This window comes from Pseudophryne corroboree, chromosome 3 (assembly GCF_028390025.1).
Source record: "Pseudophryne corroboree isolate aPseCor3 chromosome 3, aPseCor3.hap2, whole genome shotgun sequence".
NCBI lineage: Eukaryota > Metazoa > Chordata > Amphibia > Anura > Myobatrachidae > Pseudophryne > Pseudophryne corroboree.
Window position 1 is genome coordinate 778796045 of NC_086446.1, and position 14904 is coordinate 778810948.

General features: G+C 49.3%; 1 protein-coding gene across 4 annotated transcripts in view; it reads left to right on the plus strand.

The window, feature by feature from the left end:
• Window positions 1–14904, plus strand: part of ACSL5 (acyl-CoA synthetase long chain family member 5) — a 93788-nt gene that overhangs the window by 67742 nt on the left and 11142 nt on the right. For all 4 annotated transcript variants that reach the window (XM_063962566.1, XM_063962569.1, XM_063962568.1 and 1 more), the window contains exons 15-18: window positions 4405–4477; window positions 5256–5344; window positions 5528–5644; window positions 10748–10891. In XM_063962566.1, the coding sequence (XP_063818636.1) occupies window positions 4405–4477; window positions 5256–5344; window positions 5528–5644; window positions 10748–10891 (423 nt within the window). The remainder of the gene's footprint in view (window positions 1–4404; window positions 4478–5255; window positions 5345–5527; window positions 5645–10747; window positions 10892–14904) is intronic.

The following is a 14904-nucleotide window of genomic DNA, read 5'->3' on the forward strand; positions in this document are numbered from 1 at the left end:
CTTAATGGATCCCAATTTGAGACCCATAGATAATCCTGATTGCAGGAAATGTAGGAAACGACCCAGTTGGAATTCCTCCGTCGGAACCCTCCGATCCTCGCACCACGCTACATATTTTCGCCAAATGCGGTGATAATGTTTCACGGTGACTTCCTTCCGTGCCTTAATCAAGGTAGGAATGACTACTTCTGGAATGCCTTTCCCTTTTAGGATCTGGCGTTCAACCGCCATGCCGTCAAACGCAGCCGCGGTAAGTCTTGAAAAAGACAGGGACCCTGCTGTAGCAGGTCCCTTCTCAGAGGTAGAGGCCACGGTTCGTCCGTGAGCATCTCTTGAAGTTCCGGATACCAAGTCCTTCTCGGCCAATCCGGAACCACTAGTATTGTTCTTACTCTTCTTTGCCGTATGATCTTCAATACCTTTGGTATGAGCGGCAGAGGAGGAAACACATACACTGACTGGTACACCCAAGGAGTTACCAGTGCGTCCACAGCTATTGCCTGTGGATCTCTTGACCTGGCGCAATATTTGTCCAGTTTTTTGTTGAGGCGAGACGCCATCATGTCTACAATTGGTCTTTCCCAACGGTCTATTAACATGTTGAAGACTTCTGGATGTAGACCCCACTCTCCCGGATGAAGATCGTGTCTGCTGAGGAAGTCTGCTTCCCAGTTGTCCACGCCCGGGATGAACACTGCTGACAGTGCTATCACGTGATTCTCCGCCCAGCGAAGAATCTTGGCAGCTTCTGCCATTGCACTCCTGCTTCTTGTGCCGCCCTGCCTGTTTACATGGGCGACCGCCGTGATGTTGTCCGACTGAATCAACACCGGCTTTCCTTGCAGGAGAAGTTCCGCCTGGCTTAGAGCATTGTAGATTGCTCTTAGTTCCAGAATGTTTATGTGAAGAGACTTTTCCAGACTCGTCCATACTCCCTGGAAGTTTCTTCCTTGTGTGACTGCTCCCCAGCCTCTCAGGCTGGCGTCCGTGGTCACCAGGATCCAATCCTGAATGCCGAATCTGCGGCCTTCTAATAGGTGAGCCTTCTGCAACCACCACAGAAGTGACACCCTTGTCTTTGGTGACAGGGTTATTCGCAGGTGCATCTGCAGATGCGACCCTGACCATTTGTCCAACAGATCCCTTTGGAATATTCTTGCATGGAATCTGCCGAATGGAATTGCTTCGTAAGAAGCCACCATTTTTCCCAGGACTCTTGTGCATTGATGTACTGACACTTTTCCTGGTTTTAGGAGGTTCCTGACCAGATCGGATAACTCCTTGGCTTTTTCCTCTGGAAGGAAAACCTTTTTCTGAACCGTGTCCAGAATCATTCCTAGGAACAGCAGACGAGTTGTCGGGATTAAATGGGATTTTGGAATATTCAGAATCCACCCGTGTTGTCTTAGCACCTCTTGAGATAGTGCTAAAGCTGTCTCCAGCTGTTCTCTGGACCTTGCCCTTATTAGGAGATCGTCCAAGTATGGGATAACTAATACGCCTTTTCTTCGAAGAAGAATCATCATCTCGGCCATTACCTTGGTAAAGACCCGAGGCGCCGTGGACAATCCGAACGGCAGCGTCTGAAACTGATAGTGACAGTTTTGAACAATGAACCTGAGGTACCCCTGGTGTGCGGGGTAAATCGGAACGTGTAGATACGCATCCTTGATGTCCAAGGATACCATAAAGTCCCCTTCTTCCAGGTTCGCTATCACTGCTCTGAGTGACTCCATCTTGAACTTGAACTTTTTTATGTAGAGGTTCAAGGACTTCAGATTTAGAATAGGCCTTACCGAGCCATCCGGCTTCGGTACCACAAATAGAGTGGAATAATACCCCTTTCCTTGTTGTAATAGGGGTACTTTGACTATCACCTGCTGAGCGTACAGCTTGTGAATGGCTTCCAACACCCTCTCCCTTTCGGAAGAGACGGTTGGTAAGGCAGACTTCAGGAAACGATGAGGAGGATCCGTCTCTAATTCCAACCTGTACCCCTGAGATATTATCTGCAGGATCCAGGGGTCTACCTGCGAGTGAGCCCACTGCGCGCTGTAATTTTTGAGACGGCCCCCCACTGTCCCCGAGTCCGCTTGAGAGGCCCCAGCGTCATGCTGAGGTTTTTGCAGGAGCCGGGGAGGGCTTCTGTTCCTGGGAAGGAGCTGCCTGTTGGTGTCTCTTCCCTCTTCCTCTGCCTCGTGGCAGGTACGACAAGCCCTTTGCTCTCTTATTTTTGTAGGAGCGAAAAGGCTGCGGTTGAAAGGTCGGTGCCTTTCTCTGTTGGGGAGTGACTTGAGGTAAAAAAGTGGATTTCCCGGCAGTAGCCGTGGCCACCAAGTCTGATAGACCAACTCCAAATAACTCCTCCCCTTTATACGGCAAAACCTCCATGTGACGTTTTGAATCCGCATCGCCTGTCCACTGTCGTGTCCATAAGGCTCTTCTGGCTGAAATGGACATAGCACTCACCCGAGATGCCAGTGTGCAAATATCCCTCTGTGCATCACGCATATAGATAAATGCATCCTTTATTTGTTCTAACGACAGTAAAACATTGTCCCTATCTAGGGTATCAATATTTTCAATCAGGGATTCTGACCAAACTACTCCAGCACTGCACATCCAGGCAGTTGCTATAGCTGGTCGTAGTATAACACCTGCATGTGTGTATATATTCTTTTGAATAACTTCCATCTTTCTATCTGATGGATCCTTAAGTGCGGCCGTCTCAGGAGAGGGTAACGCCACTTGTTTGGATAAGCGTGTGAGCGCCTTGTCCACCTTAGGGGGTGTTTCCCAGCGCGCCCTAACCTCTGGCGGGAAAGGGTATAATGCCAATAACTTTTTTGAAATTATCAACTTTTTATCAGGAGCAACCCACGCTTCATCACACACGTCATTTAATTCTTCTGATTCAGGAAAAACTGTTTGTAGTTTTTTCACACCATACATAATACCCTGTTTTACGGTATCTGTAGTATCAGCTAAATGTAACGTCTCCTTCATTGCCAAAATCATATAACGTGTGGCCCTACTGGAAAATACGTTTGAATTTCTACCGTCGTCACTGGAATCAGTGCCCGTGTCTGGGTCTGTGTCGACCGACTGAGGCAAAGGGCGTTTTACAGCCCCTGACGGTGTTTGAGGCGCCTGGACAGGCATTAATTGATTGTCCGGCCGCCTCATGTCCTCAACTGACTGTTTAAGGGAAGATAAACCATCACGTAATTCCACAAATAAAGGCATCCATTCTGGTGTCGACCCCCTGGGGGGTGACATCTGCATATTTGGCAATTGCTCCGCCTCCACACCAATATCGTCCTCATACATGTCGACACCACGTACCGACACACACCGCAAACTCACAGGGAATGCTCTAATGAAGACAGGACCCACTAGCCCTTTTGGGGAGACAGAGGGAGAGTCTGCCAGCACACACCACAAAGCGCTATATATACAAGGGATATCCTTATATTAAGTGCTCCCTTATAGCTGCTTTAATATATATATATATAGCCATTAATGTGCCCCCCCTCTCTGTTTTACCCTGTTTCTGTAGTGCAGTGCAGGGGAGAGACCTGGGAGCCGTTCTGACCAGCGGAGCTGTGACAGAAAATGGCGCCGTGTGCTGAGGAGATAGGCCCCGCCCCTTTTTCGGCGGGTTCTTCTCCCGCTATTTTTCCAGTCAGGCAGGGGTTAAATATCTCCATATAGCCCCTATGGGCTATATGTGAGGTATTTTTAGCCTTGTATAAGGTTTATATTTGCCTCTCAGAGCGCCCCCCCCCAGCGCTCTGCACCCTCAGTGACTGCCCAGTGAAGTGTGCTGAGAGGAAAATGGCGCACAGCTGCAGTGCTGTGCGCTACCTTATGAAGACTGAGGAGTCTTCAGCCGCCGGTTTCCGGACCTCTTCACGCTTCAGCATCTGCAAGGGGGTCGGCGGCGCGGCTCCGGGACCGGACTCCACGGCTGGGCCTGTGTTCGATCCCTCTGGAGCTAATGGTGTCCAGTAGCCAAGCAGCAAATCCACTCTGCATGCAGGTGAGTTTACTACTTTCCCCCTAAGTCCCACGTTGCAGTGATCCTGTTGCCAGCAGGACTCACTGTAAAGAAAAAAACCTAAACTAAACTTTCTCTAAGCAGCTCTTTAGGAGAGCCACCTAGATTGCACCCTTCTCGTTCGGGCACAAAATCTAACTGGAGTCTGGAGGAGGGTCATAGGGGGAGGAGCCAGTGCACACCACCTGACCTAGTAAAGCTTTACTTTTTTGTGCCCTGTCTCCTGCGGAGCCGCTATTCCCCATGGTCCTTTCAGGAACCCCAGCATCCACTTAGGACGATAGAGAAATATAAGTAGTAGCAGGATAGGTGTCATGACAGCAACAACTCCTTTCTGATCACAGATATTTGAAGCTTACGGCCAGACTGAGTGCGGAGCCGGCTGCACGTGTTCCACCCCGGGAGACTGGACAGCAGGTAACATCCTGGCATTTATTTCTGTGTGCGCAATACATCAGCAATTATGGCTTTCTTCTCAGGCGCTGTTATTCTGAGTTGCACGCTTACTGCACCCAATGCCGATGTTCACTTAGTAGGTCGATGTTATAAGTATTGCGCCTTTTTCTGAGTCACACTGAGCAAGCGTCACGATTGTTACCACATGGAGATGCGGAACGAATTTGGGTGCAGGGAGTGTGGATTTTAGTTGGAATACTTGGGAGGTAATGGAGGTAACGAAGGAGGGGAGTGAGTACACAGACCTGGACGTGGCGCTGATAGCAGCTGCAACCAAAGACGCAAATCTGCCCACACAGGAGTCCATGTTCAAATGTAGAAACTGCTGCTGAAATAGTGCAGCTGATGGTGCCTCCGTTGGTGCACTCATGGTGCCTCCGTTGGTGCACTCATGGTGCCTCCGTTGGTGCACTCATGGTGCCTCTGTTGGTGTACCGATGGTGCATCTAAAGGTGCACCAAGATTTCCACAGGCACAATGCGTTTCAAGTGGGCGTGTCAGTTTTAAAGAAGTAATTTGAGTCATTATTATAAGACGCAGTAGCGCATCAGAATCAGGCCCTGTACAGTATGTTGTATGGTAAGGGAAAAGACAAGCGATCTTACACCTGCAACAGAATACATATAGGAAGAATCTGTTGTTTAACAGAGGCTTATAATTAGACACAATACAGTATAATACAACAAATTGTAATTTTATGCAGAATAACAATGATAATCTATAATCTCTCACCTTCTAGGACACGTTGGGGCCCCACTGCCTTGTAATCTCATGAAACTAGTGGATGTTGTAGATATGAATTATTTCTCGTCTAACGGAGAAGGAGAGGTGCGTTTGTGTTGGAGACCTGCGTATTTAAGAGCATAATCCCCCATAATGTTCCCCCATAATAATGATCATTATTAGTAAAGTCACCTCTGCACAAGGTTGGCAGAATGCACAAAGGGCGACATAACACCTAGTACCGTTTCCTGGGCAACATACATACATCTTTGTGTTTTTATATTCTAGGTTTGCATCAAGGGTCCCAATGTGTTTAATGGCTACCTGAAGGACCCAGAGAAGACAGCAGAGGCAATGGACGATGAGGGATGGCTGCACACTGGGGATATTGGAAAATGGCTGCCAGTAAGTTACGGTAGAGTATTACTAATGGATAATGATCTCCACGTAGTACTGAGCTGTCCCGGGCAAATGTCTATCATGCTGCCGCGTCGTTTTACTGACACTAGACATGGTGCAAGCTACGCGTGAGGTGGCGCATCTCTACTTCCTATCACTCTTGAATGGGAAGAGACGAGGGGTAAGTATACAAAAGCTGTGCATAAGATAGGACCATTTAGCTTTAGAACCATAGGCCTAATTCAGAATTAATCATAGATTTACTAAATTCAGCACATCTACGATCAGTCACACTGACATGTGGGGGGGACACCCCGCATGTCAGGCCGCCCCTTCCCCCCCCCGCATACATACAAGTACAAAAACATTGCGCAGCGGCGATGCTTTTGTACTAGGAGAAGCTACTTGTTGATGTGAGGGTCGCAGCGGATGCGTGTGATGTCATGCAGCTACCGTGCCCCCCCCCCAACGATCCGGGCATGCCTGCGTTGCCCGGACTGCGCCCCCTAAACAACGGCCAAACGCTGCCAGCCCGCCTCGTCCCGCTCATCGACTGCCTCTGCCTGTCAATCAGTGCATAACGTGATAGCGAGGTGTTTTTTTCTATGCTGTAGGGTCTATCTACTAAGCCTTGAAGAGAGATGAAGTACCAGCCAATCAGCTCCTAACTGCCATGTTACAGGCTGTGTTTTGAAAAATGACAACTGGGAGCTGATTGGTTTGTAGTTTATCTCTAGCTCAGGGCAGGATGTAGTAAGCATTTGCACAACATCCCACCACACATTGAATTGATACTAATCGCATATATACTAACAATATGTGATTACTGTCGCAAAGAATAGCTCCTCCGCATGTGCTGGGGGCCGAGGCGGCTCCGGGGGGTGCTGGGAGGGATCCAATTAGATCCCTCTCATAAAGAATGCAGAAAGAAGTCCATAGGCTTTTATAGGGAGCTGGAGTAACCCTCCGCATCAAAGCCCTGGTGTCCTAGGCTTAGTACATATGGGAAATGCGGCCAGAGTCCAAAAACAGGCATCTGGCCACATTTTCCGTTTAGTACATCCCGCCCTAATGCTGGGTACACACTTGCATCATATCGGCGCGTTATCATACCGGCCAACTGTCCCATTTTCTTGGGGCTGTCCCACCCACGTCCGGCTATGTCCCTTGGGGGAGAGTTGGGGGGAGCACACACATCGCATGAGAATAGATACCATGCGCATGGTCTTCTTTTCCAGAGACCCTCTCATAATTCTGCCAGCGTTCTTTCAAATTGTACAGTGTGTATGGCCAATCTCGCTTGGTCCGGGATGAAGGAAATTCGTCCTGACCATCACACCGACAGACTGTTGTTCTGCTGTGCACCCGGCTTAAGGCTTAGTAAATATAGACCCCTGTGCTAGGGACACCTCTTCTCCTTCCTATCTCCTCTTGTGCAAACCGCTACTTTTCCAGAGGCCCCACCATCATCCTCCATACACATACGCTGCATTCACACTGCACAGTGGACATTTTGCTCTCCATAATGACCTCTAGTGTATCTCCACTCCAACTGTCACTCAATGTTACCAATTGTAGTATACGCCGTCTTTTCCAGAAACCCCCTCCCAATCCTGCCAGCGTTCTTTCAAAGGACTTATTTATTGACACTTTCATAATTTGTTGATTAACATTGTTTAGAATAAGTTTATAACAAACCTAACCGCAGCCTGACCCGTACCACAGTCTGATCCGAACCGCAGCCTGACCCGTACCACAGTCTGATCCGAACCGCAGCCTGACCCGAACCGCAGCCTGACCCGTACCACAGTCTGATCCTTACCACAGCCTGACCCTTACCACAGCCTGACCCTTACCACAGTCTGATCCGAACCGCAGCCTGACCCGTACCACAGTCTGATCCTCACCGCAGCCTGATCCTCACCGCAGCCTGATCCTCACCGCAGCCTGACCCTCACCACAGTCTGATCCTCGCCGCAGTCTGATCCTTACCACAGTCTGATCCGAACTGCAGCCTGACCTGTACCACAGTCTGATCTGAACTGCAGCCTAACCCTTACCACAGTCTGATCCTAACCGCAGCCTGACCCTTACCATAGTATGATCCCAACTACAGCCTGACCCGTATCAGTCTGATCCTAACCGCAGCCTGACCCGTTATCACAGTCTGATCCTAACCGCAGCCTGACCCTTACCACAGTCTGATCCCAACCACAGCCTGACCCTTACCATAGTCTGATCCTAACCGCAGCCTGACCCTTACCACAGTCTGAACCTAACCGCAGCCTGACCCTTACCACAGTCTGATCCTAACCGGAGCCAAACCCTAAGGGCTAAAACACACTACACGGTTGTTGCCGGCCGGGAAAAAGCCGGACGGCTTTTTCCCGTGCCGGCATTGTAGTTAACAGTGTGAGGGGTAGGGTCCCTTCACACTGCACGGCCCCGGCCCGGCTGCCGGGTTGCAGCTGGGTATCACCACTGGAAGGTCCGGCGGCCGGGCGGCCGCCGGGCCGTCCTTGGAGCCAGTGAACCGTGTGTGTGAAGGGGAGCTTTCACACACAACGGTTTCTTCTGCAGCCGTGTCTGATGCTGCGCATGCGCACAGCATCACACACGGCTCAAAGCCGTCCTGTGTGACAGACACTGCCGGTTTCTCCCGGATGGCAAAAAGCCGGACAAAGTTTGTCCGGCTTTTTGCCATCCGGGAAAAACCGGAGTGTGTGTTACAGCCCTTACCCTACGACATCAGGCAGGTGCGGTGTAAGAGAGGAGGGGGCCTGTGGGCAGGCTCCGGGTGGGTCCCCTCCTATCCGCGATACAGTAGACTCTGCCATTGCGCCAGTCTCAGCTGCCCATGTGCAGATCTCCAGGAACATGGCTACCATGCCATGCTCCCGGAGACTTCTCTACTGCGCATGTGCAGGTCTCCAGGAAAATGGCCACCGCACTATTTTCCCTGTGATTTCTGCTGCTGTTGCAGCTCCAACATGGGATTTTGGAGAGGGGAGTATAATTATATGGGTGCAGGGTGCTGAGCTCGTGTCCACCTTACACCCTACATCCATTATATATACGCCATTGGAAATTAACTATTTTTTAAGAGTAATCTGCTCCCATTTTGCTGCCAACTCTGCATTAGCGCCACTCTGTCCTGCCACATTGCGGCTCCCCAAGACATTGCTGTTGAATACGCTGGAATGATTTGTGCCCTTCTTCCCGGCAGCCCTCATCCATTATTTTTACTGTGAAAAATTAGATAATGGTAAAGAAAAAAAAAAAACATTGAAAATGATAGAGACAACGTAAATGAAATGACCTTGGAAATTTTGGGGAAATGCGCTGCCCTATACCTATGACTAGTTTCCTTATATGTCGGCCCAGCTCAGTTCTCTGAGGTAATTTAACAAAACCCATCCTTGAGATGTGAATGTCAGAGAAGATATTTCCCTTACAGAGTGGATTATGTAACGCAGGGACCGCATGTGACACCGGCCAGGGACGTGATCACCAATAATTGATAAAATGAAACCAAACCTCACATGTCTATAATTAATAGGCGATACGAGTCATGCCCGCTGTTGAACTCATGCAGGGATTACAGGCCCCTCAAGACCAATTTACCGCAGTAAATAAATCCAAGCCTGACACCCGCTGGGAGGCTAATTACGTCCCTGAGAGCCGACGCTGCCTCTGGTTTAGTGATCGGTGAAAATGATCCGAAACGAGAATGAAATTAATGGAAATGACAGAGATTGATCGAACGCTGTCCCTGTGACCCAATTACCAAGAATGAGGAAAGTGTTATAACACACGGAGATGTCACAGTATAGAGGCCGAGGACCTTCCGGGGATGTTCTGCGAACTCTGTGACCTTAATCCTATGGGTACTAAGCACTCGGACACTTCGCCGCCATTTAAAACATTGGGGGTCATTCTGACCCGTTCGCTCACTGCGTTTTAACGCAGCAGAGCGAACGAGTCCCTGCACATGCCAGGCGACCCAAGGCCGTAGCAGGGATGCGATCGCCTCTGCCTGATTGACAGGCAGAGACGATCGCTGGGCGGGAGGGGGTGGAACGGCAGCATTTGGCCGCCATTTCGTGGGTTTGGTCCGGCCAATGCAGGCGTGGCCGGACCGAACGGGGGGTGGGCCGCAGCGGCTGTGTGACATCACACGCAGCTGCTGCGGGCCGGGGAGCAATGAGTAGCTCCAGGCCAGCACGTTAAAGCTGCGCTGGCCTGGAGCTACTCTTGAAGTGCCGCCTCCCTTCTGCGGGGGAAGGGAGGCGGCTCTGACATGCGGGGCGAGCTAGCCCTGTGCTGAGCGTCCCCCCGCATGTCAGGGAAGATGATCGTAGCTGTGCTAAATTTAGCACAGCTACGATCAACCCGGAATGACCCCCATTGTCCAATTGCTTACTTGCTAACGTGAATCAAGAGTGCAATGCTGCGCAAGATATATATGGGTGCAGTATATAATACGTCATCATACAGAAATGTCGACGTGGCCATAATGTCATCTTCCTTGTTATTTCAATGTCGTGCATGATATATAGTTTAGTCTGTTAATTACAAGAACTATAATAATTCATTCAGTAAAGCTACGATACCAGCAAAGCATTTTATAATAATAATAATCATAATAATAATATAAAACATTTTGCCCATTTGGGGTGGGTCACATGGGCAGTGCTGAATGTGGCTTTCCACCTTCAGACATCTTTCCCTTATTTCTGGCAGGGGGGCTATACTTTATGCTTTTTTCCCCCTCCTTCTGTGCTTTTTACACATGTTTTTATATCATCAGACACTGTGTTGGGATACTACTACCTCTGCACTTTAGTAACATGTACCTAGTACAGACGGCACAAAAGGGATCTGTCATATCCCGGTGGCGCCGTAAACAGACAATGACTCGACTGAGAAAGACACAAAAAGATAAAGCAAAACTGCTTAGCCAAAGTTGCAGGATAGACTAAAGTCACCTGAAGGTGGATATCCCCTTTTAAACGTGTGTGCGATTTATACTTTGTTTAAAGTTTCGGGACAGGAAGTCCCCCCCAAAAATTTACATTAAATAGAATTTTTTAACATTTTTCTTCTCAGAACGGGACCCTGAAGATAATTGACAGGAAGAAGAACATCTTTAAGCTGGCACAGGGAGAGTACATCGCCCCAGAGAAGATTGAGAACGTATATGTGACAAGTGCGCCAGTCGCTCAGGTGTTTGTACACGGAGACAGCCTCCGGGTAAGTACGGACACACCGTATACCATAGGGACGTTTGGGACAATATGGAGGGTGGATTATCCGCTTAGAACCAGGTAATGAGATACTAGAGGAGTGGAGACCGCAAGAAAAATAAGAATTTACTTACCGATAATTCTATTTCTCGGAGTCCGTAGTGGATGCTGGGGTTCCTGAAAGGACCATGGGGAATAGCGGCTCCGCAGGAGACAGGGCACAAAAAAGTAAAGCTTTACTAGGTCAGGTGGTGTGCACTGGCTCCTCCCCCCATGACCCTCCTCCAGACTCCAGTTAGGTACTGTGCCCGGACGAGCATACACAATAAGGGAGGCATTTTGAATCCCGGGTAAGACTCATACCAGCCACACCAATCACACCGTACAACTTGTGATCTAAACCCAGTTAACAGTATGACAACAGAAAGGGCCTCTTAAAGATGGCTCCTTAACAATAACCCGAATTAGTTAACAATAACTATGTACAAGTATTGCAGATAATCCGCACTTGGGATGGGCGCCCAGCATCCACTACGGACTCCGAGAAATAGAATTATCGGTAAGTAAATTCTTATTTTCTCTATCGTCCTAAGTGGATGCTGGGGTTCCTGAAAGGACCATGGGGATTATACCAAAGCTCCCAAACGGGCGGGAGAGTGCGGATGACTCTGCAGCACCGAATGAGAGAACTCCAGGTCCTCCTTTGCCAGGGTATCAAATTTGTAAAATTTTACAAACGTGTTCTCCCCCGACCACGTAGCTGCTCGGCAGAGTTGTAATGCCGAGACCCCTCGGGCAGCCGCCCAAGATGAGCCCACCTTCCTTGTGGAGTGGGCTTTTACAGTTTTAGGCTGTGGCAGGCCTGCCACAGAATGTGCAAGTTGAATTGTGTTACAAATCCAACGAGCAATCGACTGCTTAGAAGCAGGTGCGCCCAACTTGTTGGGTGCATACAATATAAACAGCGAGTCAGATTTTCTGACTCCAGCCGTCCTTGCAATGTATATTTTTAAGGCTCTGACAACGTCCAACAACTTGGAGTCCTCCAAGTCGCTAGTGGCCGCAGGCACCACAATAGGTTGGTTCAGATGAAATGCTGATACCACTTTAGGGAGAAAATGCGGACGAGTCCGCAGTTCTGCCCTATCCGAATGGAAGATTAGATAAGGACTTTTATAAGATAAAGCCGCCAATTCAGATACTCTCCTGGCAGAGGCCAGGGCTAGTAACATAGTCACTTTCAATGTGAGATATTTCAAATCCACCTTTTTCAATGGTTCAAACCAATGGGATTTGAGGAAATCTAAAACTACATTTAGATCCCACGGTGCCACCGGAGGCACCACAGGAGGCTGTATATGCAGTACTCCCTTGACAAAAGTCTGGACCTCAGGGACAGAGGCCAATTCTTTTTGGAAGAATATTGACAGGGCCGAAATTTGAACCTTAATGGATCCCAATTTGAGACCCATAGATAATCCTGATTGCAGGAAATGTAGGAAACGACCCAGTTGGAATTCCTCCGTCGGAACCCTCCGATCCTCGCACCACGCTACATATTTTCGCCAAATGCGGTGATAATGTTTCACGGTGACTTCCTTCCGTGCCTTAATCAAGGTAGGAATGACTTCTTCTGGAATGCCTTTCCCTTTTAGGATCTGGCGTTCAACCGCCATGCCGTCAAACGCAGCCGCGGTAAGTCTTGAAAAAGACAGGGACCCTGCTGTAGCAGGTCCCTTCTCAGAGGTAGAGGCCACGGTTCGTCCGTGAGCATCTCTTGAAGTTCCGGATACCAAGTCCTTCTCGGCCAATCCGGAACCACTAGTATTGTCCTTACTCTTCTTTGCCGTATGATCTTCAATACCTTTGGTATGAGCGGCAGAGGAGGAAACACATACACTGACTGGTACACCCAAGGAGTTACCAGTGCGTCCACAGCTATTGCCTGTGGATCTCTTGACCTGGCGCAATATTTGTCCAGTTTCTTGTTGAGGCGAGACGCCATCATGTCTACAATTGGTCTTTCCCAACGGTCTATTAACATGTTGAAGACTTCTGGATGTAGACCCCACTCTCCCGGATGAAGATCGTGTCTGCTGAGGAAGTCTGCTTCCCAGTTGTCCACGCCCGGGATGAACACTGCTGACAGTGCTATCACGTGATTCTCCGCCCAGCGAAGAATCTTGGCAGCTTCTGCCATTGCACTCCTGCTTCTTGTGCCGCCCTGCCTGTTTACATGGGCGACAGCCGTGATGTTGTCCGACTGAATCAACACCGGCTTTCCTTGCAGGAGAAGTTCCGCCTGGCTTAGAGCATTGTAGATTGCTCTTAGTTCCAGAATGTTTATGTGAAGAGACTTTTCCAGACTCGTCCATACTCCCTGGAAGTTTCTTCCTTGTGTGACTGCTCCCCAGCCTCTCAGGCTGGCGTCCGTGGTCACCAGGATCCAATCCTGAATGCCGAATCTGCGGCCTTCTAATAGGTGAGCCTTCTGCAACCACCACAGAAGTGACACCCTTGTCTTTGGTGACAGGGTTATTCGCAGGTGCATCTGCAGATGCGACCCTGACCATTTGTCCAACAGATCCCTTTGGAATATTCTTGCATGGAATCTGCCGAATGGAATTGCTTCGTAAGAAGCCACCATTTTTCCCAGGACTCTTGTGCATTGATGTACTGACACTTTTCCTGGTTTTAGGAGGTTCCTGACCAGATCGGATAACTCCTTGGCTTTTTCCTCTGGAAGGAAAACCTTTTTCTGAACCGTGTCCAGAATCATTCCTAGGAACAGCAGACGAGTTGTCGGGATTAAATGGGATTTTGGAATATTCAGAATCCACCCGTGTTATCTTAGCACCTCTTGAGATAGTGCTAAAGCTGTCTCCAGCTGTTCTCTGGACCTTGCCCTTATTAGGAGATCGTCCAAGTATGGGATAACTAATACGCCTTTTCTTCGAAGAAGAATCATCATCTCGGCCATTACCTTGGTAAAGACCCGAGGCGCCGTGGACAATCCGAACGGCAGCGTCTGAAACTGATAGTGACAGTTTTGAACAATGAACCTGAGGTACCCCTGGTGTGCGGGGTAAATCGGAACGTGTAGATACGCATCCTTGATGTCCAAGGATACCATAAAGTCCCCTTCTTCCAGGTTCGCTATCACTGCTCTGAGTGACTCCATCTTGAACTTGAACTTTTTTATGTAGAGGTTCAAGGACTTCAGATTTAGAATAGGCCTTACCGAGCCATCCGGCTTCGGTACCACAAATAGAGTGGAATAATACCCCTTTCCTTGTTGTAATAGGGGTACTTTGACTATCACCTGCTGAGCGTACAGCTTGTGAATGGCTTCCAACACCCTCTCCCTTTCGGAAGAGACGGTTGGTAAGGCAGACTTCAGGAAACGATGAGGAGGATCCGTCTCTAATTCCAACCTGTACCCCTGAGATATTATCTGCAGGATCCAGGGGTCTACCTGCGAGTGAGCCCACTGCGCGCTGTAATTTTTGAGACGGCCCCCCACTGTCCCCGAGTCCGCTTGAGAGGCCCCAGCGTCATGCTGAGGTTTTTGCAGGAGCCGGGGAGGGCTTCTGTTCCTGGGAAGGAGCTGCCTGTTGGTGTCTCTTCCCTCTTCCTCTGCCTCGTGGCAGGTACGACAAGCCCTTTGCTCTCTTATTTTTGTAGGAGCGAAAAGGCTGCGGTTGAAAGGTCGGTGCCTTTCTCTGTTGGGGAGTGACTTGAGGTAAAAAAGTGGATTTCCCGGCAGTAGCCGTGGCCACCAAGTCTGATAGACCAACTCCAAATAACTCCTCCCCTTTATACGGCAAAACCTCCATGTGACGTTTTGAATCCGCATCGCCTGTCCACTGTCGTGTCCATAAGGCTCTTCTGGCTGAAATGGACATAGCACTCACCCGAGATGCCAGTGTGCAAATATCCCTCTGTGCATCACGCATATAGATAAATGCATCCTTTATTTGTTCTAACGACAGTAAAACATTGTCCCTATCTAGGGTATCA